This window comes from Haemaphysalis longicornis, unplaced genomic scaffold (genome assembly GCF_048455015.1).
Source record: "Haemaphysalis longicornis isolate Haplotype H1 unplaced genomic scaffold, Haemaphysalis longicornis Haplotype H1 scaffold_2, whole genome shotgun sequence".
NCBI classification, from domain to species: Eukaryota; Metazoa; Arthropoda; class Arachnida; order Ixodida; family Ixodidae; genus Haemaphysalis; species Haemaphysalis longicornis.
This window is the reverse complement of record NW_027526295.1, coordinates 163,332,354-163,356,234: the sequence shown is the minus strand read 5'-3', so window position 1 is coordinate 163,356,234 and position 23,881 is coordinate 163,332,354. Positions and strand designations below refer to the sequence as shown.

General features: G+C 47.7%; 1 protein-coding gene across 1 annotated transcript; it reads right to left on the bottom strand.

Annotated features, from left to right (window-relative positions):
- Nucleotides 1-178: 178 nt before the first annotated feature.
- LOC144167480 (crotonobetaine/carnitine--CoA ligase-like) lies at nt 179-20,592 on the bottom strand. The gene is made up of 5 exons (XM_077696735.1): nt 19,652-20,592; nt 12,233-12,434; nt 11,401-11,504; nt 2,622-2,822; nt 179-341 (listed from the first exon to the last, which is right to left on the bottom strand). Exons 1-5 carry the CDS (start codon nt 19,775-19,777, stop codon nt 222-224), a joined length of 753 nt encoding a protein of 250 aa, XP_077552861.1. The 5' UTR covers nt 19,778-20,592; the 3' UTR covers nt 179-221.
- Nucleotides 20,593-23,881: the final 3,289 nt, after the last annotated feature.

The following is a 23,881-nucleotide window of genomic DNA, read 5'->3' as shown; positions in this document are numbered from 1 at the left end:
TAAGTAAACATACACAAACGTGATTATTACCCATTTTGATTGCAAATGCACACCGAGAATTTCGTTGATTACTTGTAGTTTATACTAGCCTTAACTAAAAAGAAAATTAATGTTTCTGAATGTTTCACGTCCGTCCGAAAGAACATAATCACTCGGGGCTGCTGAAATTACCTTGTATTTCTCGACCTGGCTCGGAACAATGGGAATCCCCTCGGCGTGTTTCACTCAATACCATAGTTGCACCCACGTATAGGCCCAGAAACCAATAGTGGAACACAAACACTGATGATATATTCTGGGTCGCAATAAAAACATCGTCGGGAGCAATCATTTCGACAGCACTGCAAAAAACAAAAACAGTTTGCGTGTATGTACACTGGTGAGCAAGGCGCGAAAAACGGACGAAAGTTTGTGGCTTTCGAGATAGCAATTCACCTGGATGTCAATGGGCGCGCACGTTTTGAAAGGAGATTCGCGGAGAAACAGCCCGCTGCGGCGGTGAGGCGCAAACGCGACTTCCGTTGTTCGTAAGTTGCACCCGAGTGCCGAAAATTCATCAGGAGGATGCGGCTGAGAACCCCGCTTCTTTTCCTCGCTCTCGTTCCCAAAGTTCACACAAATTCCGCCCCACATTGGGGCTTAACTGCGTTTTTCTGTACTTACCACCGTATGCGCAAACGTAACTAAGGTATCCTTTTTGCCTTTTGACACTTTTTGGTGCGTTAACACGTTTCAAGGACCAAACGTTAGCTGAAAGGGCGCCTTTTTGCGAAATTGAGGCTGTTTTAAGCACTCAAAATTGTTGAGAGGTTGCTAGCTGGGGTACTTTACCGGGCGGCGATGTTCTTCTTATCGCTGGCGGAGACAGCGTTTAAAATTTCGAGTTTGTCTTGACAAGACAAGAATTTTCGTTTCCTGGCAGCAGAACCGACACTACGAAAGCAGCGGCGACGCGCAACTACGCGCCGACAGGCAGGCCTAGCCCCTAATCGACACCGCTCTCACTCGTTGAAAAGCACAGTAGTTTGCGGTGCGGGCGAAATTCGCTAAATTATTGAATTTCTCTAGCCTATTTTTCAGAAAAAATGGCAAAAAATACTCACCAACGTAGCGAATTCGCTACGTCAAGGTTAACCTTCGCAATGCCTTCGTTACGTGGGCTTCAATCGGGGTGGCAGTGGGGAATTGAAAAACTTTCTTAAATCCAGAAATTCGTTACATAGAGGATCGTTACATTCAAATTTAACTGTAGTTCTTCAGATAACTATAACCCGTATCCGCCTTGCTTTTATAGCGGAGGCATCAGTTGACTAGGCAAGTCGAAAACCCAGCGCCGTCAATGTCAAGGGGTGGCACACAATATTACGGACTACTTACGGAACAAAAAAAAAAGGCTCAAAGAATGCTGGAACTAACGTTGAGTTTCTCATAAAAGCTTCCGTAAACAAAGGAACAAAATTTAGTTGCAAACAAAAGAGGGCACGGTCCGGTCGGGCAGGGATTCGAACTAGGGGCCCCGCGATGCGAGCCGAGCACGGGTCCCCGACGTCACGACGGTGCCATGGCCGTAGCTATTGTGGACCTTGTAAACTCGTTGTGGCATTGGCATTAGAAGCGTATGCTAGAGACTGAAGCCGACATGAGTGAAGGGAACAAGCAAATACGTGTAGAAGTAGCAGTCAGGCAAGTAAGCCCTGTAGCCTTCATTCCTTAATATCAGACTTCTTAAAACGCCCTATCGAAATGCTTCCACAGCAAAGAATTCGTGAGTTGTAGTGATGCTCGCTTTAAGGAAGTTCCGTAGTGCGCCATAGGGATGCATGAACATGGATGCTGTCGAATAGAGGTCTTCAATAAAGGTGCTTGGGCCTCCCTAATTCAATGCCACTTTATATCCTGGCTAAAAATGCCTTCCCAGTAAAGCGCCTGCTTTGTCTACCAGTGAAGCATACGTTCAAAGGGCTTGAAGAGCACAGTGGCCAAAGGGGCTATGAAGACGAAGAACAACTTTGTTCTAGTATTTTAAAAATCTAGACTTTGGTAGCTCACTCTGCTCCGTTCCATCCAAGAAGGGCAATTTTTACGTCATTAGGGCAATTTCGTGCCATAATGACGTAATATGCACAGGAGTGACAAGCTATAAACCCGCACTATAAAAATAAAGTATTAAAATATTTTTTCAAGCATGTTAACTGAACCTTAGCATTCAAGTGATACAATCAAACGGTATTAGAGGCCCAACTACAATCTCCCAGTCGTGTTTCTTGACGGTGGCTTAAGTCTCACAAATAAGATTCTGCGACGTCATTGCAATATTTCCAGAAAGTAGCTAGGCAGTCTCCACTGTTGAACACATGTTTTCTCTAATACCTCGATTATTTGTTTCACGGGGGTCATAGTGGTTATTATCGGGCCAAAAGAGCCTCTTTAACAAAACGGACTTGTATTTTGTCTTCAAGGCCCCTTAAGCATTTATCCGACCATTCTCCTTCGGGAGTTTCTGCAAATTATTTTTTTTTCATGTGTAAAATACCACCATGCCCACTCGTTTAATAAAGAAGCACAACTACTTGTAGGATGTTGGGGCCAACCAAAAGTGTATACAAACGTCCCGCACTCACGCTCGACACGCAATATTCTGCAAAAAAACGGCGCTCAGGAATTTCGATGCATTTCGATGCGCCGCTTGTACCGGATGTCCAGATTATAAATGAGCAAGCACCGCTAGCGATGCCATCGTCACTGCGGGGTAGGCCTTGTGTGGCGTAGAAGTCAGAGACGCACGTAAAACCTGGTTTCTTGTTGCCGACCAAGAACAGCTCCTGTCGGAAAAGCACAGGGCGATTAGGTTGCCGAAATATCAGTAGTGTCGAGAGATTTATCTATAGACCAGTGTATCGAGCCGGAAAAATATCGGTTCGGTTACGGTTCGGGTGGTGGTGAATTCATTTTGTTCCGGTTCAGTCCCGGTTTTACTAAATCCCGCACCGAACTGGTTCGCAAAACCGGTTCGGAAGCTTGAACCGGTTCGCGAACCGGTTCAAAGACGTGAATTATTAGCAAACTCTGAAAAGGAAAGTTTTGTAGTCGAAGTAACGATAAAAGTGAAATACAATTTTTCTTCCTTAAAAATACCACTTTTTATCATAAAAGTGGTGAGTTTAAAGCAAGTTTAATCATATCAGGCCAGATATTATTGAAACGTACAAGCCACTTTTTTCCCATCAGTTGTGTTGTCAAGCTACCGCCTAAAGGCATGACTGTCGGATTTTTGATGCATCTTCGTTTTCTTACACCATTTGAATGCTAACAAGGAGTTTACACACTGATAATACTGTTTTCATAATTTCCCTATTACGTCACTTCTGACGTCATCTTTCTTATCCTTTCTGGTGAACACAACGTTCTTGACACCATAATAGAGCTGAGCGTGTCAATCAAGGCTAGCCATTTTAAATAAGGCAAGGATTCGCTTTGTTATCGTGGTCCATTTAGCATCTCAAGTCAAGCGTGTAAGGAGACGCAGCAGAGAAATATCGCCAACCACAGGCCACGGTACTATCGGCATCAAGTTTTCTATGACGTCAATGGTGTCTGCATCCCTATACCAAAACAATCTACAAAAAAACTTCCCGTAGTCTTCCACACGCCCGCAGAGGGCGTTCCATCCGCCTGTGAATAGCAGCTTTGCCTGTACAAGACACTATAGTACCAAATACTACAGTGGCAATATGTGAACTCGAACATCTAGTGACAGCACCTCTAACTGAAAAGATTACAATCCCTCGAATTTCGAATTGACACTCGAAATTTTGCATTAGCAGGTGACTCCTGTTTCATGTCTTTTGTGCACAATGAGGCTCTTTTGTGTTAGAGGCCAGCGTTGACTATCCTCAGCGTTCAGTACCAAGAACCATCGTGGAGCTCAGGGTGTGGGGCGAACACGTAATGAAACGGGATGAGAATAGGTGTACTAGAGATGTGCATGGGCTCAAGCCTGCCTAAAGCACGCTCCCGGCCCGACGCGCAGAATAGGTTCGGGTCGCGCGACTAACTTTTCACCCGGGTAAGACCCGGGCTGAATAATAATGCTTCGGTCGGACCGTCCTGACGGATTGGGTTCAGCCTGGTAAAGGGCAGCAGTAGTTAAGTTCTCTATAATTGCCCAGAACCTACACGTTGGTTACGCGGCCGAAGTTTAGGCGGCGTCGTAGTCGTACGTATGCTCACTTCCGCTAAAAAAATAAATATTCCTGCTCTAGATGCAAACGTTTCCGCCGAAAGCTTGCACAGAAGTCTTTGCTGACGAAAAAACATTTTTTGTAGTATTTATCGCATTGGCATGGCCCGGCCTGGGCTGTGTCCCCCTGTTGTGTATTTCAGGAAATTCCGCAAACCCCTTCGACCTCTTTTTATCTATTTGTTGTTGCATGGGCTTCCCCTCGCTCGTATAAAGCCGATGCACTAATCAATAAAAACATACGGTAGCTATATTCAGCGCAAGTGTGCGTCTCTTCCTTCAAGTGTCACATCAGTCGAGCTTTTATGCATGTTATTACGATTACGTTCCAACCTGCCGAAATTTCAGCGCTTTTGAGGTGCTAGAAGTAGGCACATTTAGGGTTTGAGCCCTGGCCGATTCTTAGAGTATAAATCTCGCGGCCTGATTGCCCCTGCACAGTCACAGAGAGGGAAGGGCAATGTCGGAGCTTCAACCCTCCTGTAGGCCTCCTGCGCTGCCCAGGGGGCGCTGCGCAAGCGGCTTCCGGGCAGTACTGCCGGGTAGTACAACGTTCCACGGGTCCCATAGGATCCCGTGTTGACAGAAGCAAAATGAGCTCGACGCTCCCGATTATTTTGCGACGTGGTCACCAGCTCATCCCCGACGCGTCCGATCTATTTCAGCGATCAACTTGGCATTAGGGAAAAAAGCTTTGCAGTGCTAAACACGTTTACAACGCAGACGAAAGTGCCGGGACCGTGACGGCGTTTGCTACTCGCAGGTTCACCGCTCGATGGTCGCACGAAGTGAAATTTTAACTGAACTTTCTAGTTTAAAGTAATACTCTAGGTGACAAAGACTTCTCAAAAACAGCCGATCAAAAAAGAAGAGTGCCGCAATCGGCGATGAGCGCGCTTTAAAAAGCCAGCGAGTCCGGCGGACCGCAGGCTCGCCTGCTGCGGTGTGCCGCTCTTTTACGTACCTGCACACTATGCGTGCACTTTCATTAAACAGTGCTCGTTTGCCTCGCCGTTACGAATACATGGTGCAGCGTTAGCTTGCCGTTTTGTTACGTGTCTCAGTGACAACATGCCGCGACCGTCAGAAGCGTGAAATCTGTTTTGCGATTCCGAAATTAGTGGCCGTAAAACAAAGTGGTCGGGCGAACTAAGAGGTTGCTCGCTTTCCTTATTTGCTCTCACTTTACTTAATTAAGCTCTTGCAGCATAGATTCCCAGTTCACACTTAATAGCCTAGAATGAGGGTCAGCAACGGCCGAGTTCCATGCAGCCGACACGGCGGAGGGCTGGACGGCAAATCGATTGGGAAGAGGAGGGGGGCTTTGAATGCAAAGAGCAAAAATTCAGCGAATTTCTAATAATATTTGGCAATAATGTGGCCAAGTGTTAAGATTGGGGGGGGCAATTCAACTGGAGGACGCCAATTCTCTGTTCTTGTCTCGCTGTAACTCCATTTGAAGTCAAAACTGGCGTGTCGGCGTTCAGATTCGACGACCCCTGCACTAGAAAACCAACACAGCCAGTGATGATCGTATGTAAATATTCGGGGCCCCGCGCCGTGTATGCGGCTGTGTTATGTGATGTTATAGAAGTACACATCTCTGCAGGCAGCGGGCGTGTGATTTGGTGCATGTTTTGCGTCCTTTATTAGCGCTTAATTTGTTTATTTGGCGCTATTGCCCAACCTACTCGATAGTATACATGTACCCTGACGTTCGTAAATCGTGCAGCGTAAAACGCTCCGCAAGAATCATTTAGTTTGCGAAGATACGAAACAAAATTTCCACTCGTTTCAAAGGCGGTGCCAGGCCAGCAGTGTCAGCTGAGTCAGCTGCGCAATTCTTGCGTTCGCTTGCATGCTCCCGCTGAAGCAACCTTTTGCAGTTACCATAGGATGTAGGATGAGCAGCGCTCCGTGTTTATGCTACTCGTGAACTTTCCTTTGTCGACCACACGCAAGAGGAAAAAACTGTAACTGTCGTCAAACAGTTGAACCACCCGACCTGGCGATACTGTCCCACGCCGCGACCACCGCGACAGCTCGCTCAAAAGAAAGCCGACAAATTGGCTTATTTTAGCGGATATTATTTTGTTTAGCCTCTGCAACTACATTAAGGGTTATTTCATACAGTATGCATTCATTTAAACACGCCACAAAGCGCCATAACCAACTTTCACTCTGGCTTGTAATTGAAAACACATGGAGGGCGGCGAGGGTCGTCTGCTTTTGTACTACCCAGAGGCGTCGGCTGCTAGGGGCGCTGCATGTCGCCAAAACTCCAGCGCAGGAGGCCTGTAAGCTCTGCCAAAAGTGTGACATTTATTTCTTCAAGCCTTGCACCGCTCTTGTTCGATCAGCAGCAACACAGCATCTCAATATTGGTGTACAAGCTTTTCCCAATGCGTCGACCTCGAAGAAACCATTGATAGTTTTTATTATTTCTGGATAGGAAAAGTGCGCGAGAGATTGGGAAGTTAGGGTACGTGAAAGAACAAAGCCCCTAATGGCACTGATCACCCTTCCTCAACAACGGGATGGTCGAACCGTTTTGTCTAAAAGACTTTCTTGGGCTACTTCAACGCAGAAATTTTGGTCTGTCTGTCTGTCTGTCTGTCTGTCGGTGACTCGATTCAGTCACCCCGTCAAAGTGAAAAAGGAACTGCGCAAGAGTTTTATATACTCACTGACAAATATAAACGTCCAATGAATTCCGGTGTTAATGTTCATACTTGTCAACATTGTTGAACAAGAACAAGACATTACTCAAATATAAGGCAGAAAATCAATACATGAGTGATATTTGCACTGTTCCTTTATTAAAATATTCACAGATGTTTGGTTTTTGCGATAGCAAATAAAATACTATATCAGCTGCTGAAAACCGTCGCCTGCTGTTGCCCGCGCTATCTGGCGGCATTTAGAAAAATCAAACGGCAACAGCGACAAAAGGTTCCACTAGATAGGTTCCACGTTCCGCTTGGAACGCTCGTGGAGTAGGGCAACGTGGTTCTATAAACGTTGTAGCAGGGTGCCTTTATTCACGCGTGTATCTGCCGTCTGGCATCGAGGAACCCGACTTGGATCAGTTGAACGCGGTAAATTTAAACTGACTTGAGGAAATCTCTGGCGTGTTATCTTGGGAGGAACGAGACGAGGAACATCATGAGAGGTGACCGGGAAAGAGAAGGCAGGAATTTACTTGCCAGGGGCGTTAGTCGACTGTCGTATTCCGTCGACATTTGAAACGAAAGGAGCAGATAAGAGATGAATTTTTATTTAGGTTCAGTTCCGGTTCCGGCTCATCGGGCTCAAAAAATAACGGTTCGGGTTCCGGTTCAGTTCCAGCAAAAATACCGGTTCGGTTCCGGTTTTCGGTTCGGTTCGGTTCCGGTTCGACACCCTGCCGTAGACACACATTTCTCTGAAGCAAATAGACGAATAATGATCACTTGGCATTATGCAAGCTTTCTCGTGCACACACTACGTGAAGTGCCAACTTAAGATATCAACCACCAAAACTCGGTATGATGTCTCAGCCGTCTGCACATGGCGTTTCACGTGGGTCTTAACAGTGAGGTGAGTACTTGGCGGTGTTTTCGGCTTAGGATATATATGGAGTCGTATTGAACTTTGTATGATTTCAATATCTTGAACAAATTGGGTTACCCTGAAAGATTACTTCGCTCGATTTTGCGTGCTTCAAGCTTGGCCATCAAGCTTGGCCTGCTGCAGCTGCTTCTTGAGCAACGTGGCACCGACAGCCCCCTGTTACGAATCGACCCGTGCCGCCGTACTTTCCCACATCACTCCTCGGCTGTGCGGCGAAGCCACTGCGTGCGCCTTTCAGACGTCAGGCGCCACCATGTCGGTGACCCATCATTCAAGTTTCGACAAGCCGGGCCAGACGCCTCGCTTTCAACGCGCTTCAAACTCCGGCGGTTGCCAGCGGCGTGCCGAGACTTGTTCAAGGACACAGAGGCCCCGCGATCTCAGCGGAGTCCTCCAATCTCCCCTCTCTCGGACTCTACGTGCGCCGAGGTTACCGACTGCTTACGAACTCTGGAAAGAGCGTTGTGTCTGTGAAGTGCGTAGCGTGCGCAAAATGTAGAGGGAAAGCTGTTTTGACCGTTACGGCTTTTGGGTATAAATAGAATCCGCCCAAGCGTTGTAACCCATTCCTGTTAGAGCAGCGAATCCATGCTGTCACTCTGCTCGAGTCCTGTATTGTGACCTCGCCCGTCGGGGCATTGTTTTTTTTTGGCTTCGGCTCACCTCTCGCTATGAAGTAAACAGTTACGTTAGCCCACGGCTTCTGGACTTCTTCACGGCTGCAACAGCGGCTGGCCGCTCGCATCATACACGCTACCACTCGTATGTCGGAGGCCACGGAGCTCGGATCGGGTGCCCCCACTCGGTCGCAACAACTGGTGTCAGCGCTGGGATGACACGGTTTGAACACCCCCTACTACTAAGCCACCGCCACCGCACTCCGAACAATGACCTTGTCTGGACTCAAGGTCCCTCCTCACTGACAGGCAACAACTGTGCTCGCCTGCGCCCCTGCTCAGGCTATCGACGATGTTTTAAAAGCACTGTTCGTGCTCATTTTACACGACGTGGCTCACCCTTACCGCGCCCTTCGACCATCCCTCCCGCCTCCACAGTCTATATCACTCGAGTACGAATAGCCTACCCTCCGTAGAATTAGGGCTTACACTTTCGGTCACCAACGTGGCTACGTCACCTGCATGAAAACCAATATCTCACAGGATAAGAATTTTCCTCTTAACCAGGCATGTGCCCTAACCTACATCGTCATTGCATACGCTCACAGCACAGCCCACCCACATCTTTCGTCTCTACTTCTTCTTCCCATGCTGAAGTGAACTTTATGACCAGCACTGCTTTTCGCTAGGCCACAGACTGTTATGTCGTCACGCGGGATATTAAACTGTGGAACCGCATTCACTTCTCTGTTATATAACGTTCTTCACTATACCAATAACACTCATTTCAAAGTAGCAATTTTTTTTAGCAAGAGTAAAGCTAAGTTCCCTCAATAAGTGAGACCACCTCATGATTTATTTAACTCCGTAAATCTTACGTCAGCCTAAAGGAGCCATGAAGAGAAAATACAACTTCGTTTAATTTGAAAGAACTAGCATTCAGTATCTCACTAAGCTCCATTACAGCCACAAAAGATGTTTTTTAACGAAGAAAAAGCAAGAAGTATTTAAAAACTTCCAAATTTCGCGCCACAGTGACGTGTTATGAGCCAGAATGACGTCATACGGGCCAACAATAAAACATAATTTTCAGTGCGTTAACTGCCCGTTAGCATTCAAGTGATGCGGTCAAATGGAACTAGAGGCCCCATTACAGACGTCCAGTCATCTGTTGTCGCGACCGGTCAGTTAGGCGGCCGCCAATCGCACAAACAAGGTTCCGTGACGTCATAAAAAAGTTGCGGGAAATTGGCTAGGGGGTCGCGCCTGCTTCACACGTTTTCTTTAATATCTCTGTTATTTGTTCGAAGATTGCGATGATATTGGTATCATTGTTATCGGGACTAATCAGTCTTTCTAATAAACCCAACTTGTATTTTGTCTTCATGGCTCCTTTAATCTTGGAATTGTTTCCAACTTGTCCGCTAGGGCATAAATCAGCGGTGTTTGCTTATCTCAAGTCATTTCAGAGCTTACTTGGAAGCCGCAATGCATATCACGCATGCGGAACATGCCCCCCATATTGTTAGCATTAGGATCACATTAGGAACAAACAGGATCACATAAGTGACAGTGTTGCTTATGTCGGTTGGCCAATGTAATGTCAGACAAACCAACGCGCCGGGCGGCTGCGTTAAGGTGCGTCGCCCGCGATAGAGGTACACTGAATGCTTCTATGTTTAGGTGTTCGTTTGTAACTCCCATTGCTTGCCCCGGCATTCTTGCTGCTATAAAAGGAATATGCATTAAATTTAAGCGCAAATAGCTCGTTCTGCAAGCTTATAATCCCTGTTCAATTCGAGTTGTATTTTGCCGGCCTTGGCCAATGATCAAGCAGCCCAAAATACGTTACAATATCAGTGCAGGAAAGCAGCTGGTGTGTCCCATGCCTATTCTTGTGCCCTTTTTATGTAGCTTATTTGGGCATTGTTTACGTTAAAACTGGTGTTAGTTTTGTTATAACACAGCAATCTTTCGAATGAACCAAACGCCTTTTGTCTTCATGGCACGTTTAAGTTAGCACACAGCAGATCTAGCTCGCCGCGTTATTTTGTCCTTTAAAGGGGCCCTGCAACACTTTTGATAAGCTCTTTCACTCTTTCCTTCGCGTCTGGAAGCACTGCGAAAGCTATAGTTATCGCCAGCACGGAGCGGCACTGCGTGATTTTCTCGTCGCACCAGCTACGCCTTCCGTTTCTGCTTTGTTTTTGTCTTTTTTTTTAAGTTGCTATCAAAAAGCGTTCATTGCTGCAACTGAAGGAAAACCGGCCAATAGCCGCCCCATGGCCTTAGTGACGTAATTCGAGCTGTCGAAGAACGTCAGGACTGGGAAAGGGAAAAAAATCTTTTGAACTAGTTTACAAGTTATCTGATGGACATAGAGCAGTGATTTTGGGCTGTGGTACTTTGCGACCCCCTAATCTAAGTACTGGGTGTGTTGGGTGACTACGTTCTGCAAGCATTTAAGATTTCAAAAAAAGCTGAAAAAATTGTTGCAGGGTCCCCCTTAAATAAAAAAAAACAAGTTGGTAATACCGTGTCGAAATTATTGTATAGAACTAAAGGCGATGACAAGAGAAGGAGACAGGCGCTGCCTTTCTCACTGTGCCATCATGTCGTCAATGAATCGCAAAATCGCCCAAGCTTTCACGTGCTTTCTCCCGCACTGTTCGAAATTGGCCATCGGCATAATCTGGCTAATTGTTTTCTGGTGTATTGTGCTTTAAGCACTAGGACAAACAATGCCTTTGAAGAAATAGAAATAAAGAAAAAAAAACAGAAGGATATGCATATTACCATCACCTGAAAACTTCTTTTAATTGTGATTGAAATTTTGTTTACTTTTTATTTCTTCAAATGCTTCCTCTTCTTCTTGCAGTTATAACCCGCGTCCCTTTTGAAAGAATAATCATATACATAATGTCTGTATACCTTAATGCTGCATTGTTCCGCCATTTGCGCGAACTCCTCAGCGTGGTCTTCATCCGTGAGCACGTGAGTGGCTTGCCCTTGCTTCATTCTGGCCAGTGTTTCATCTTGAAGAAAGATAATATTTTAGGCCGAAGTAGCTTTTAAGGCGCATTCAATTTGATACGCTTAATTCTCAAGCAATAAACGACATGGTAAGTCGAAAGGTCATCATTAAACGCACAGACCTTATCAACAGTGCTTATTCTTTAGAAGGACTTGTTGTTGGGCGAGTTGGTGCATTTTCTCAGAACGGGTAAACTTCGCTAAGGAAGACGCTACACAGAGAGAGGTACACAAAGACGCTGTCGCCTCTGGTTTGGCGCTGTCGCCTCTGGCGGCGAATGTCTGAATATACCTGGCGAAGGCGCCACCAGCTCCGAGCGCTGAAAACGGGATACACGCGTGAACTTTGCATTTCTCAGAGACCCCGACCCCCTCATCTGCAAGTCCCTTTCATGCTGACCCCAAAGGCGCTGTACAGGGAAGCCAGCTTTATCTGGCGTAATATAAAACCAAGCAGTTCACACGGGCAGAAACCACCTGCAGCATGCATGAGCCCCCCAGCAAGAGTAGCAGTCCCCTGTAAAGCCGGGTAAAGAACCAAGGAAAGCTCCGCATTAAAGATGCCACATACAAGTTTATTTCAAGCGAGGTATGCCACAATCGAATCTGCTCCATTACGTAAATTCCCGCGTACGGAATACGCCATTTTGTTTTTGTTTAGAACATCCTGACGGTCTTTACTAGTTGTGCAAATCGGGTGCTCTCATTATAAAGCAAATCTACGGCCCACCTCTGCGCAACCAGATGTCCGATGACAGCATTGTGGCCCCCGTCAGAGGAACGCTGCAGAGAGCCACGAAATTGTCGATGTCGTTTCCGAGGTACCCGTAGAACCTGTCGCCTGGCCCAATGCCGTGGCTCCGAAACCCAGCCACACAGCGCCGTAGTTTTTCTTGCAGCTGTTGGTAGGTAATACTGTCACCCTGGAAGATCTGTGGAAATAGCGTAGCCCAGATACGGAATTCATATTTATTGCTAGGGTAGAAGTGAAAGAACTGTAGTCAGTATAGTGTGGTGAGATATCCACCTGCGCCCGTGCCACCCCTTCAAATCAGGTTATAGAATCTAGGCTCACAGGTAGCGGAAACGTTACTTATCATTCGGTACGAAGCTATTTGGCCTACCAATCACTGCTGCCTGCCACTGCACTGCAATCACCTTGGCAGCGCGAATGAAGCAATGCTCGGAGGTGGTTCGACTGAATGCACGAAAAATTCTTCGGTGCCTCGTAAATACTTTCGTAGGCCAGCATCTTGTTCCCGGCGGCGCTAGATGGAGGCCTCAGGGACCACAATATAACGGCAGTGTCAACGTGGATGACGCAATGTTGTTTATATAGGTTGTATTCACTGGAGGGGCGCGCATGCCGGCGACTGTGTGTGTCGCCTTAGCAACGGGGATAAGCGGGCGCGGACATGGCGGCGCACGCATCATACCTCCATGCATCAGACCGTCGCAGTGAACTCAAAAGCATTACTACCGCTGTTTGGCGCAGCGCCCTGCAGCCTACCTGTCGTAATACACGAGGAAAGTGATTGCCAGCTGCCGTGTTTTGGTATCGGCGACAGATTACCCAGTTCTCTAACAACGCTTCCACTTCGCCCGTTCGGCCACTCGTCGATAGATGTCGCTAGTCTCCCAGCTAACAATTCACTCACTACTGCGCCGCTCCGCTTCCGCCGTATCTAATGGCATTTACGTGAACCTAACAATTTCTCCAGAAGCATTATTTCGCTGATTTACTGAACGACTCTGCCGTGGGCAAGTCGCGGGCGCACCTGTGTCTATATCCGTGCTCGCACGCAACTGCCCTGCAGCGTAGGCGTTTCGTGCGTCGCGCTGCTTTTCGCAACAGCGACTGCGTTCTCCAGTTGTGTTGCGGATTTCTCAAGGGCAAGCAGAGAATCACCACAGGAGGCCACTGCGATTATTAATATCTGCTGACTGACGCCACGGCGGGGAATCCCTTGGTAACGGCGCAGACGACGGACGCCGGGGCCTGTTTTGTTTTTTTTTGTTTTTTTTTCTTTCTCTGCGAGATGCGGACGCATGCGCAGACACGGTGAACACGGTCATGCGGCTTTCAGTGTTGTCAAGAGCAGAAATCGCATGCTAAACTTTTATGTGAATACCACCTATAAGGTTGCAACCGAATGTAACTAATTGTTGTCAGGCATAAGAATCTATGCTCTGTAACTTTGTTGAAGGCGTTATTAATTAGTTACGACGAATGAGATCTAAATTTCTAATACTGGTAGCATTGTTGGTGTCCTAACACCGTTCGTTGCTGTGCTTGTTCTCTCTGTGTAACGTTTATCCCGCCTTAGGCCTTAGTTCTACCTTCAACCTGAAAGGGTGAAGGAAGGGAGTAAGTGGAGGGGTGGTGAGAGGGAAAAGAAGGAGGGCAAGACGGTAGGGGAAATTTGACCTTGATCAACAGCGTCAGATTATATAACTCCGTCTAGCTGGGGTTGCCATCCCGTCATTGAGGTCAGATGGAGCGGAGGTCTTATTGGAAGGTCGGTGTCAATACGGAAAGATGCAGGACACGGACGGTTCATGGTTGCTGATCTGTCACACAACCGCAAAATGCTGAGTACACCACATCAACAGTCATCGGGAAAGGCTTCTGTCTAAATTTCTAAATCGATAGCAATAAAAGGGCCATTGTGCGAAAAAGGGCCCATCTCCCCGCGAGGGGGACTCGAGTAAATGCGTCGCATAGGGGGTGGGTGTATTGCGTTAACGTTTAGTGTTTGGGGAGTTGGTGGTAGTGAATGCGTTGTATCAGCAGCTTCTTGACGTAGTTTGAATGAGTCAAGGATATAAGGCGCGTTCGTAGCCTTTCATTCTGTGTCGGTTTTGTGGCGCAGTGGGAAGAGCACCATGTACCTCGCGTTCCGCCCACAGGTAGTGAATGCGTTGTATGAGCAGCTTCTTTGACGTAGTTTGAATGAGTCAAGGATATAAGGCGCGTTCGTAGCCTTCCATTCTGTGTCGGCTTTGTGGCGCAGTGGGTGGAGCACCATGTACCTTGCGTTCCGCCCGCAGGGTCGTGGGCTCGAAACCAGGCGCCGGTAAGTATTATTTTTTTATATAGTGTAGGGGGAGGGGTGCGGACCTGTTGTTAAGAGCGAGGAGGGTAGCGGGGGAGGAGGAGTGGGGGAGAGGGCGCACCTGGAACGGCTGTTGCGGACGCCGAGGCACGCCGACAACGCCGGGTGACATCGTGAATTAAAGAAATGCTCTGCATTTAAAATTCGGCGTCCGCCGTCTGCGTTGGCGTCTGGGACCGAAAAAAATTCTTGAGCCGTTCCACTCCGCAAAGGTGGATGACTGGAGTCCGCACTATAGGCGCGTCCCCATCAGTAAGACAAAGCAGTGAAATTCAAAATGGAAACGACTTGGCCGTTGCTCCGGGAAGCTGGAGGAGACCAGACACGCAGATGCTTGAGCGCCGACAAAGGAATGCGGTGCGAACGTAGACATGACCGACGCGGGTCACACACAGGCAGACCTTCGAGAAACCTTCTAACATCAGAGATGTTTAAGCTTTAAGTTCCAGCGTCCAGCGTTACCAGAAAAAAAAAAACACCAAGAACAAATACCGAGTGCACGCCAGCATGCCCCTAGTGAGGAGCGCCCCACGTCCGTAAGCTCGACCTTCGAGAACATTCTGTCCAGCGTTCGTGGCGTGAACTCTCGCATGTCGTTCTCCTCGCCAGTTCACGCGCGTTCATGCCTGAAGCGGGGAGCGCAGACGACGAGTTCGCGGAGCCAGTAGGCGCCGGTTCTAGCGCAGGCCAGCGCCGTCCACTTTGGGGAGAGATGTGAAAAGCTTCGGGCAAAACGATCCAGGCCTGCCAGTCATGGAGAACTTTCTGCGGCAAGTTCGGAAATTCTTGTGAGGTGCAACAGCCGTGTCTTCGACGAAAAGAGAGGGGCCGCCAGCTCGGCTTTTTCTGAGGCCTTGCACCAATAGTGCAAACTGGGCAAATTTTTATTATCTACATGACACCCTATATACTGATCTTGAAAATAATGTAGATTGATAACTGGCCTACTAACTGATAACTGGTTACGTTTGCGTGCTTCGAAGTGATAGGCAACCCCAAAATTGTCGCTCTAAAAGCCATTCAAGCTGAACAAGAAATATTTGCTCACGTCGAAGTTGCTGTTCCGGGAGAAATTCCCAGCTACATGACGAGCTGCAACTCAATCGGCGGCAAAGGGCGGCAGCAGCTTTGTTGTTTTCGCACCCATTCGCACTTCTGTTCCGGCAGAAGCTCCTTCGATTCCCGCTGTTCTTCCTCCGAGCGGGCGACACGCGCCTGTCCCAAAGGGTGTTAAAACCTGGAAGGACTCGAGCTTTATTTTAGTTGGCAGACATGTGTCTGTTCGTTTCCTTCCCGCGTCGTAGGCATCTCGCTGTCTCTGTAACACACCAACTCAAACCCAAATCGCTCGACCATTGAGGACAGCTGAGAGGTTTCATGGAACCGCGAGACTTCCACGTTTAAATTTCCCGCCAGCACATTGGTACCGGCATGAAGCCTAGCTGTGCATGCACGCCCCCCTTCTTCCACCCCCAACCATTTCACGCATAAACCGGCAACCGGTGATGGGCGTGAAAATGCCGGGTGAAAATGCCGCGTGGAAAGCCTTTCATGCTGAAGAATAACTGTGGGCTCACCTCGGCGTTCCAAGCGGGCAAGTTGCTTTGGTAACACCTGATAAGGGCGTGGCCGCCGTTATCAGCCCAATGCGCAACTTGTGAAGCAGGCATCGCTGGTGGCGAGGGGATAACAGTTGTGAAAGTGGGGTCGTCGGAGGTGAGGCGGAGCGCCGCAGTGGCGCCGAGTAAATCGGCTTCACCGGAATGAAAACGTGGGGGGTATACATATACTGCTTCGCAGTAAAATCATGTTTTCACCGGCGCGCGGCCTTGAGGGTGACCCAATGTTAGTAGCAGCACACACTTTGGAACGTTAGTTTTACGTCTCGCGGCATTGAACGCCTCACGCCTCAAAGGCACATCACCTTTTGTTCGCAGATATGAAAAAAAATCAGAGCCCTTCCACTCTGTGAAGATGGAAGCCAGCGAAGCACTAGCTAGGTGGGCATTGCTATGGTGGGGTTGTGCTAGAGTGAATTTATATATTATCGTTATTGGCTATATTGCGTAGCGCTTCTGTGCGCGGCGGCGATTTTTCAATTCCGGCTCTACTTCCTCCAAGCGTTCGACTGGCGTCCGTTTCATGGCGAGCTCGAAGTCGGAGGGAAACAAAGCTATGACGTTTTATTATAGTACGGCTGCACCAACCGCGGCGTGCGCTATTGCGCCAAGGCACACGTGGCCGCCGAAAATAGACGGAGGGCGCGGGCTCCGCACAGGTGGTTGGCAGAGAAATGCCGCCGCCGACGATTACGCAACTTTTGGAAGAGGCGTCAGCGGTAGCAAGGAGTATAACAATAGACCTTCTGTCATCCCTTTTTCAACGTGTCCTAAGGCATTTTATACATAAGCCGATCTATATCCGCCGCTGACGATTGTTTGTCTGCGTCCACTCAGGCAATCTGCTGGATCGCAGTCATAAACAGCTTCTCTGTAAAAATACATTGATAACTAGCAATAAAATCTCGCTCAGAGCGGCTCCTAGAGGAGCGTGCCATCCCTTGTGCGTGACGACCTTACCACCTTGTCTAACGCACTGCTCTCAGATTTCTCGGCACTGTTCAAGGTAACAGCTGCATCTAAGTTCACATACTTTCATCGTACACGCGTGCATAAACATTTCAGCTACAGTGAAGTCAGTACTAACTGCGAGCTTTGCAATATAATAAAAACACAAGTTAAGGACCGCGTTTGTAGGCAACGCAGAGCCATCTGGAAAGCGGGGAGTTGAAGCTCTAAGCGCATGCAGTGTGGCGGTGTTTGACTGCAGATAAACCTATGCGCCCCGCTGACCTAGCACAGCGGCACAACAGCCACGATTACTGTCAGCGCAAAACTGGAGGGGGCACTGAGAGGCGTTCAGTTTGGCGGGGAGGGGTAGCGGTACATAAGAGTAGAGGTATGAGGGCGGGAGCCGGGAATAGGCGATGGCGGTTGCATTAAACGAAGGAAATAGAAACAGGAGTATAACAGGAGGAGCTGATTAAAGAGTTTCACGGAGCTGGAGATATAGTGGAGAATGCAAAAAAGGGTAGTTGGAAGAGTGATATGCGAACATATACGCCTGCTCGAGGACGACTGCGTTTGGTATCGCATAGTAACTTACATTTCAAATCAAGACATCCTCCAAAGTGACCTCAACCAGGTGCAGCGTTGGTTTGAGCACTAGCGAATGAAACTTAAACCTAACAAATGTAAACTTATGTCCTTTAGTCGACGCCATAACGCTGACCACTTCGTACAAAATTTCTGGCACACATGTCAAAATGACGCAGTTCTCGATGTATTTCGACGGTTCGAGAAACACCCGCGCCGGAAGATAAATGCCCGCACAGCAGACGCCGCGGCATTCGATTCGCCGACACTCCCCTACGCACGTCACTTTGTTGACTGCTGCTTCACCGCCTGTGTATTTTTCAGTTGTTAGAAGAGCACAAGTTCGGTCCAATAAACTTGCTTTCCTTGAAGATCACTGCGTCATCTTGGGCTTCATGACAATACGAACACCTTGGCATAACTATGTACTGTGACCTAGCTTGAACTGAGCAAATCCCAACTATCATCGCAGCTGCTAATCATACTCTCCACTTCCTAAAATGTAATCTGCGCAACGCGCCTCGCCATGTAAAACTACTAGCTTATCGATCCCTTGTAAGAGGCAAGCTCGAATATGCGTCGGCAGTTTGGAACTCACGACACAATGAACCTCATTGCTTCCCTCGAGTCACTTCAAAAGCGCGCCACAGATTCATTCATTCCTAATATGCATATAACATCAGCATATCGTCATTAAAAGTAGAAATCGGCCGGTCAACTCTGTCTCTTCGCCGCCGCATTGGTATACCCTTTGCTTGTTTTATAAACTTTTTCCCAGTTCACTTGCAATAAAACCTTACATCTCCCTCCTCCTCCCTCCTCCTCCCTCCTCCCCTCCAACTTTTCGCAGGTTCTAAGACCTTGACCATTTCTTTCAAGTTGCCCATCAACGTTTCCCCACCGTTACTTTTGCTGCCTCATTTTTTCGTAGTGCACCAAAATACTTAAATGACGACCTTCACCAGGTCGTAGCAATCACCTATCCATCAACATTTATGAAGAGCGTCACAAGTCATCTTTCAAGCTGACTGATCGCTTGTTTGTAGATGCTTATTTTGTATCCCGAACCCTTGTGGAATGTTCCTCCGGGAATGGAAGGGGAAAGGCAGGGCTGCGGGGGTTGGGGTGAGGCGAAGGGGAGTTACAAGATTGGGGTGGAGGAATGTTAGGCAGAGCAGGGATAACTGTTGACGGGTTAGGTTAGCGTTGTGGATGAGGAGGAGGGCGAGTTGTATGTAGAGATAATGAAAGACAGAAGGGAGGAAATAAAAAGTGTAGCGGAAGATGATGGGGTCTCGGAGATGAGAGAATGGGGATGAGAGAACGGGTAAATGGAATATACGATATAATATAGAGGAGCGAGAATGGGAGGGGTGAAGTAAACTGAAATACGGGACATCACAAGAGAGAGGAGACGGGAACTGGAAGACAAAATCAGGATAAAAGAGAGCGAGAGAAATATTAAGAAGAACAAAAAATACGAGCAACGAATGAGGGACAAGGAACGAGGAGTGGAAAGCCATGAAGTAGGAAAGGTGAAGGCGGTGAGTACGTAGGATTGGGGAAGAGAAATTGTACGAGTGGGAGAGAGCTAGCTATGAAGGGACAGGAAGTAATGTGGTGGAATAGAAGGAAAAGAGTGGAGAGTGAGCGGGGCAGGGAAGAGAAGTGGATGGGAAGTAAGGTCATGGGTAGAAAATCCAGTAGGAAAGGTGGGCAGCAAGAGAGGAATGAGACAAGAGAGAGGAGGAGCGTTAAGGGTAGAAGGGTCAGACAGGAGGCGGCGTCACGGGACAGAAGTGACCTAAATGCTATCGGCACCCAACGGCATATGCAGCGGAGCAAGTAGATGAGTGGCCCATTTATGTGAACGCTTACCACAGCTGTCTTGGATCCGTGCGCCTCGATCCTCTCCATGAGAACAGAGTAGGCAGACCGGCCTTCTTCGGGTGGACACTCTCCGTAAGGGGAGTGAACGATGCCGTTCTCCACTCTGGCCCGCATATTAAGCGTTTCCTGTCAAAAGCATATGCTCATCAGCAGCCACGCCAGTTAACTTTACTTTATTCATTAACGTTCTTTCGTCGATGTTATTCATCAAGGTTCATCATCACTACCAGCCGGCTTGTCTCCATTGCAGGGCGAAGACTTGTCCCACAGCTTTACAGCTGCTTCCAGCATGAGTTTGTGTAGTTCATTCATTGCCCGTGAATTTTCTTTGTTTCTCCCGCCATCGAATGTTTCGTCTTACTCAATGTAGTGGCATAGTACACGCAAATGGGTATAACATGGACCGACGCCTACGAGATGTCGGCGCACACCATCGGAGGACATATACACTAACGGACACTGGATTCATTGGTAGTGTGCCTGGACTCTTGGCATGCGCCACGTGTAGATTTCAAAACGCCTTACTCGGGCGGAATGATTACCGGCACGCATTTAAAAAGCTAGACTCGCTTCTTCTTCAACAAAAACCACAACCCACACGCGCTCTTTCTCGCTCTCTCAATAAGGGCACTTCGTCTAGGCGTCATTAAATTCCGAAAAAAGGTCACAGACCAGAAAAGTTTTAATAAATATCTATTTGCCGCTTTCTTTTGGCGCTTTCCCTTCTCCACCAATGAGTGATCTACAGTGCTTCTGGCATGTCACTATATTTAATCACCATCATCGTTATCGTCAACCTATTCATGTCCGCTGCAGGACGAAGGCATCTCCCAAAGACCTCCAACAACTCATATCTCACACTGTTCGAATCCATTCTTTGTCCTTGAATTTTCTTATCTCATACATCCATTGGTTTATCTCAGCGCTTACGTCTAGCCCTCTTTATTAGTTGTCATTCGGTTACCCTAATGGCCCACCAGTTTTCCGTTGGCCCTGAGACAAAACACAACTTTGCTCACTTTGAAAGAAGAACCGTTCGGTAACTCATTTAGCTCTAATACAGCCAAGAAAGATGTTTTTTAGACTGAAAAAATGCAATAAATATTACAGATATGGGCAGGAGGCAGGAGTGGCGTAATATGGGCCAGCCTTAAACACATAGCTGTCCGTTTAACTGCACGTTAGCCTACAACTGATACAATCAAATGGAACAAGAAACGCCACCCACCATGCAGATAGTTAATGGGTCGTAGTAGTATATAATAAAAGCACAACCCGTACCACATACGTATAACAGGTGCACCCACTATACAATTGTCCAATCATGTTTCTTGGCGGTTGCTTTTGTCGGCGGCAGCCAATTGCGCGAACAAGAATATGTGACGTCACACGCAAATCACCAAAACAACGCTGGAGGGTCGCCGCTGCTTTGTTTTCTTTAATATCTCGATTATTATTATTTTTTTTTTGCAGTATAAGCTACACTGGCCGAGGTTGACCAGTTTCGCGTGGACCTTGAAGGGCCGTTGTGCGCAAACGCGAGGAACATTGGATTGGATTGAATTGAATTGGATTGGATTGGATTGGATTGGATTTAATTGGATTGTACTAGAATGGATTGGAAATCCAATCCAATTGGAGTACGTGTGTGTAGAGAATTGGGTCTTCACATTCGCCGGTCCGCGCATTCCAGAGGAGTGACGTCATAGCCGCGGCAGATGCACTGCCGCCGGCGCGTGCCAAGCTGTGCTCCTCCGTTGCGGAGCAGCCAAGCCTGACGCTGCGCCGGAAGCCGCTTGATAGCCGTTTCGCGTGGCTCCTGGAGAGCCGTGCTGCGCATGCGCGAGGAGCAGTGACTAGACTGGGCTGCACCGGGCTGTAGTGGACTGCACTGATTGGATTGGATTGGATTGGAAATCGTTTTAGCAGCAGCAATAAGCATGATAATCAGCTAATCCTAGTCAACCAGGAAACCTCAGAATAACCAGCTGAACCTTAGCTCACGCTACGTTTATCCTGGCACAGCCGAGCTAAGCCTCTGCTAATTATTTTAAATTTTGCGATAACTTGGCATCACTGTTATCGAAATAGAGCAGTCTTTTTAATTATTCAAAATTGCATTTTGTCTCCATGGCCCCTTTTACAGGGTTAAGCATTTCTATGCGGGCTCAACGAAGACACCCATCTGATCGTCTCTCCCGATGGATGCGCCCCACTTTTGGGCGCGTACAAATATGCTATCAATAAAAGGCGCTAGGGCTTCATTAATGCATTTGTATAGTCGGCTTTGCAGAAGTTTGGTGCGTAGCGCTACAACGGATACACGGATACGGATACCCGCTAAACCATGTGTTCCTGGTGAAGATTATGTTTGCAGATTATGTTTGAAAGCTTGGCAGGAAAAGTGTCACTAATACAGCAGCTATTTCCCATGAGGCCGGCGCATGCGTAAGGTTAGGCAGGACCCAGAATTTGCCGCCAGAGAAGGCGAGCGCAAGCGAAGAGCCCGCCGAGACGACGAGAAATATTTCATAGCTTCCCAACAGCATTTGTGGGGGTCTACAACAGTTTCGCTAGACATTCACTTTCGCAGGTTGGGATGGCGACCTTTTTTACAGCAAAGCTGTAAATGGCTAGGATCCAGCAGATCGTCTCCGGTCCCAAAGCGATGAAGACAGGACTCGCTAGCGAGGGTAGCGCCACGTTGCGGAGCCCACTCAAATCCCCGGAATCGTAAAACTGCGCGCCACACCCCCGGGGCATGGAAAAAAATCATACAAAATTAAAAAAGGTCCTAGGGCCTTCATACAGCATGCGCCGTGATTACCATACCCGCACTATAATAAATTTCTACCCACGATTCCTGTGTGTTTTGTAGCGTAAGCTACACTGGCCGATGTTGAGCAGTTTCGCGTGTGCCGTGAAGGGCCGTTCTTCGCAAGCGCGATTCGATTGGCTTGGCTTGGATTGGATTTGAATTGGATTGGATTAAAGTGGATTGTGGTGGATTGTGTTGCGTCATAGCCGCGGGAGACGCACTGGCGCCGGCGCGTGCCCAGGTGTGCGCCTCAATTCCGCAGTAGCCATGTCTGACGCTGCGTCGGAGCCGCTTGATAGCCCTTTCACGTTGCTTGTGAAGAGCCGTTCTGAGCATGCGCGAGAAGCAGTGACTGGACAGGACTGGACTTTCAGTTATAACCCGGAACAATGCTCAATCGAAAATTACAAACAAACGTGTTTTGCTTCGTGCACCCCTTCGACTACGACCCAGTCAAACCACATGTTGAGGCTCGGTATCGCAGATTTGCTGGCCATCCCTCTTCACGGGATGGAAGGGCTCTAAATTTTTTTCCCCAGCCAATCTTGCTGACCTAAGTTTTCTCTGAAGCTGTTAAAAAGCTATCTCGTCACCGGGAGTACACATTGGTTTTATACTTTTCTGTTTAATCGCAGATGTAACCTATCTTATTACCTCAGAGTTTTGGCCCATTGCAGCCCATGCTCATTCCCCGCATGGTTTCTTTCTCGTTGTTTAAACCAGCACAAGAAACTTGAACTGAATACGTAATGTTCACCCACCTCTCTTTGTATTTCATTTTATTGTTCGAAGAGGGCGCTTTTTGCAGGTGTATTTAACATTACTTTTGCATTGTTCCCATTTACATTAAACATGCAGCTAAGCCCTTTGAGTAGAGTTCCCAAAAGGATTCTTTCCATGCCTTTTCTCTTCACTGGACAGGAAGATATACGTCGTCTCCAAGTCTCAAGTAGCCCAAACATTATCCACCTACACGTATTTCTGACTTCTCCCATCAAACTTCCCAAATCCCCGTTCTAGACATGCTGTAAATACTTTCTGTAAGAAGGTGTCCCCTTGTCTGACTTCCTTCACGGTAGGTAACTTCCCTCTATAAAGACGGAATATTGTACCCGCATATGTGCATTCTGCGTGTTTTCCAAGAGCCAAGTCCCTGGTATTTCAACGCTTTGATTACAGTGGCAGTACTTACTTCAGCCATCGCCTTTTTGTAATCTATGCATTTCATGTAAATGGGCCTATTGTATTCAGTGAATTTTGACGTTATTTGGATGATGACATTAATGCGATTCGCCATTGGGCAACCTTTCCTAAATTCAGCATGTGGCCTCGGGTGTTACAAATCTTAGATGTAACTTGTGCGATTAGCTATTACCTCTTTAAACAATTTGTATACAACG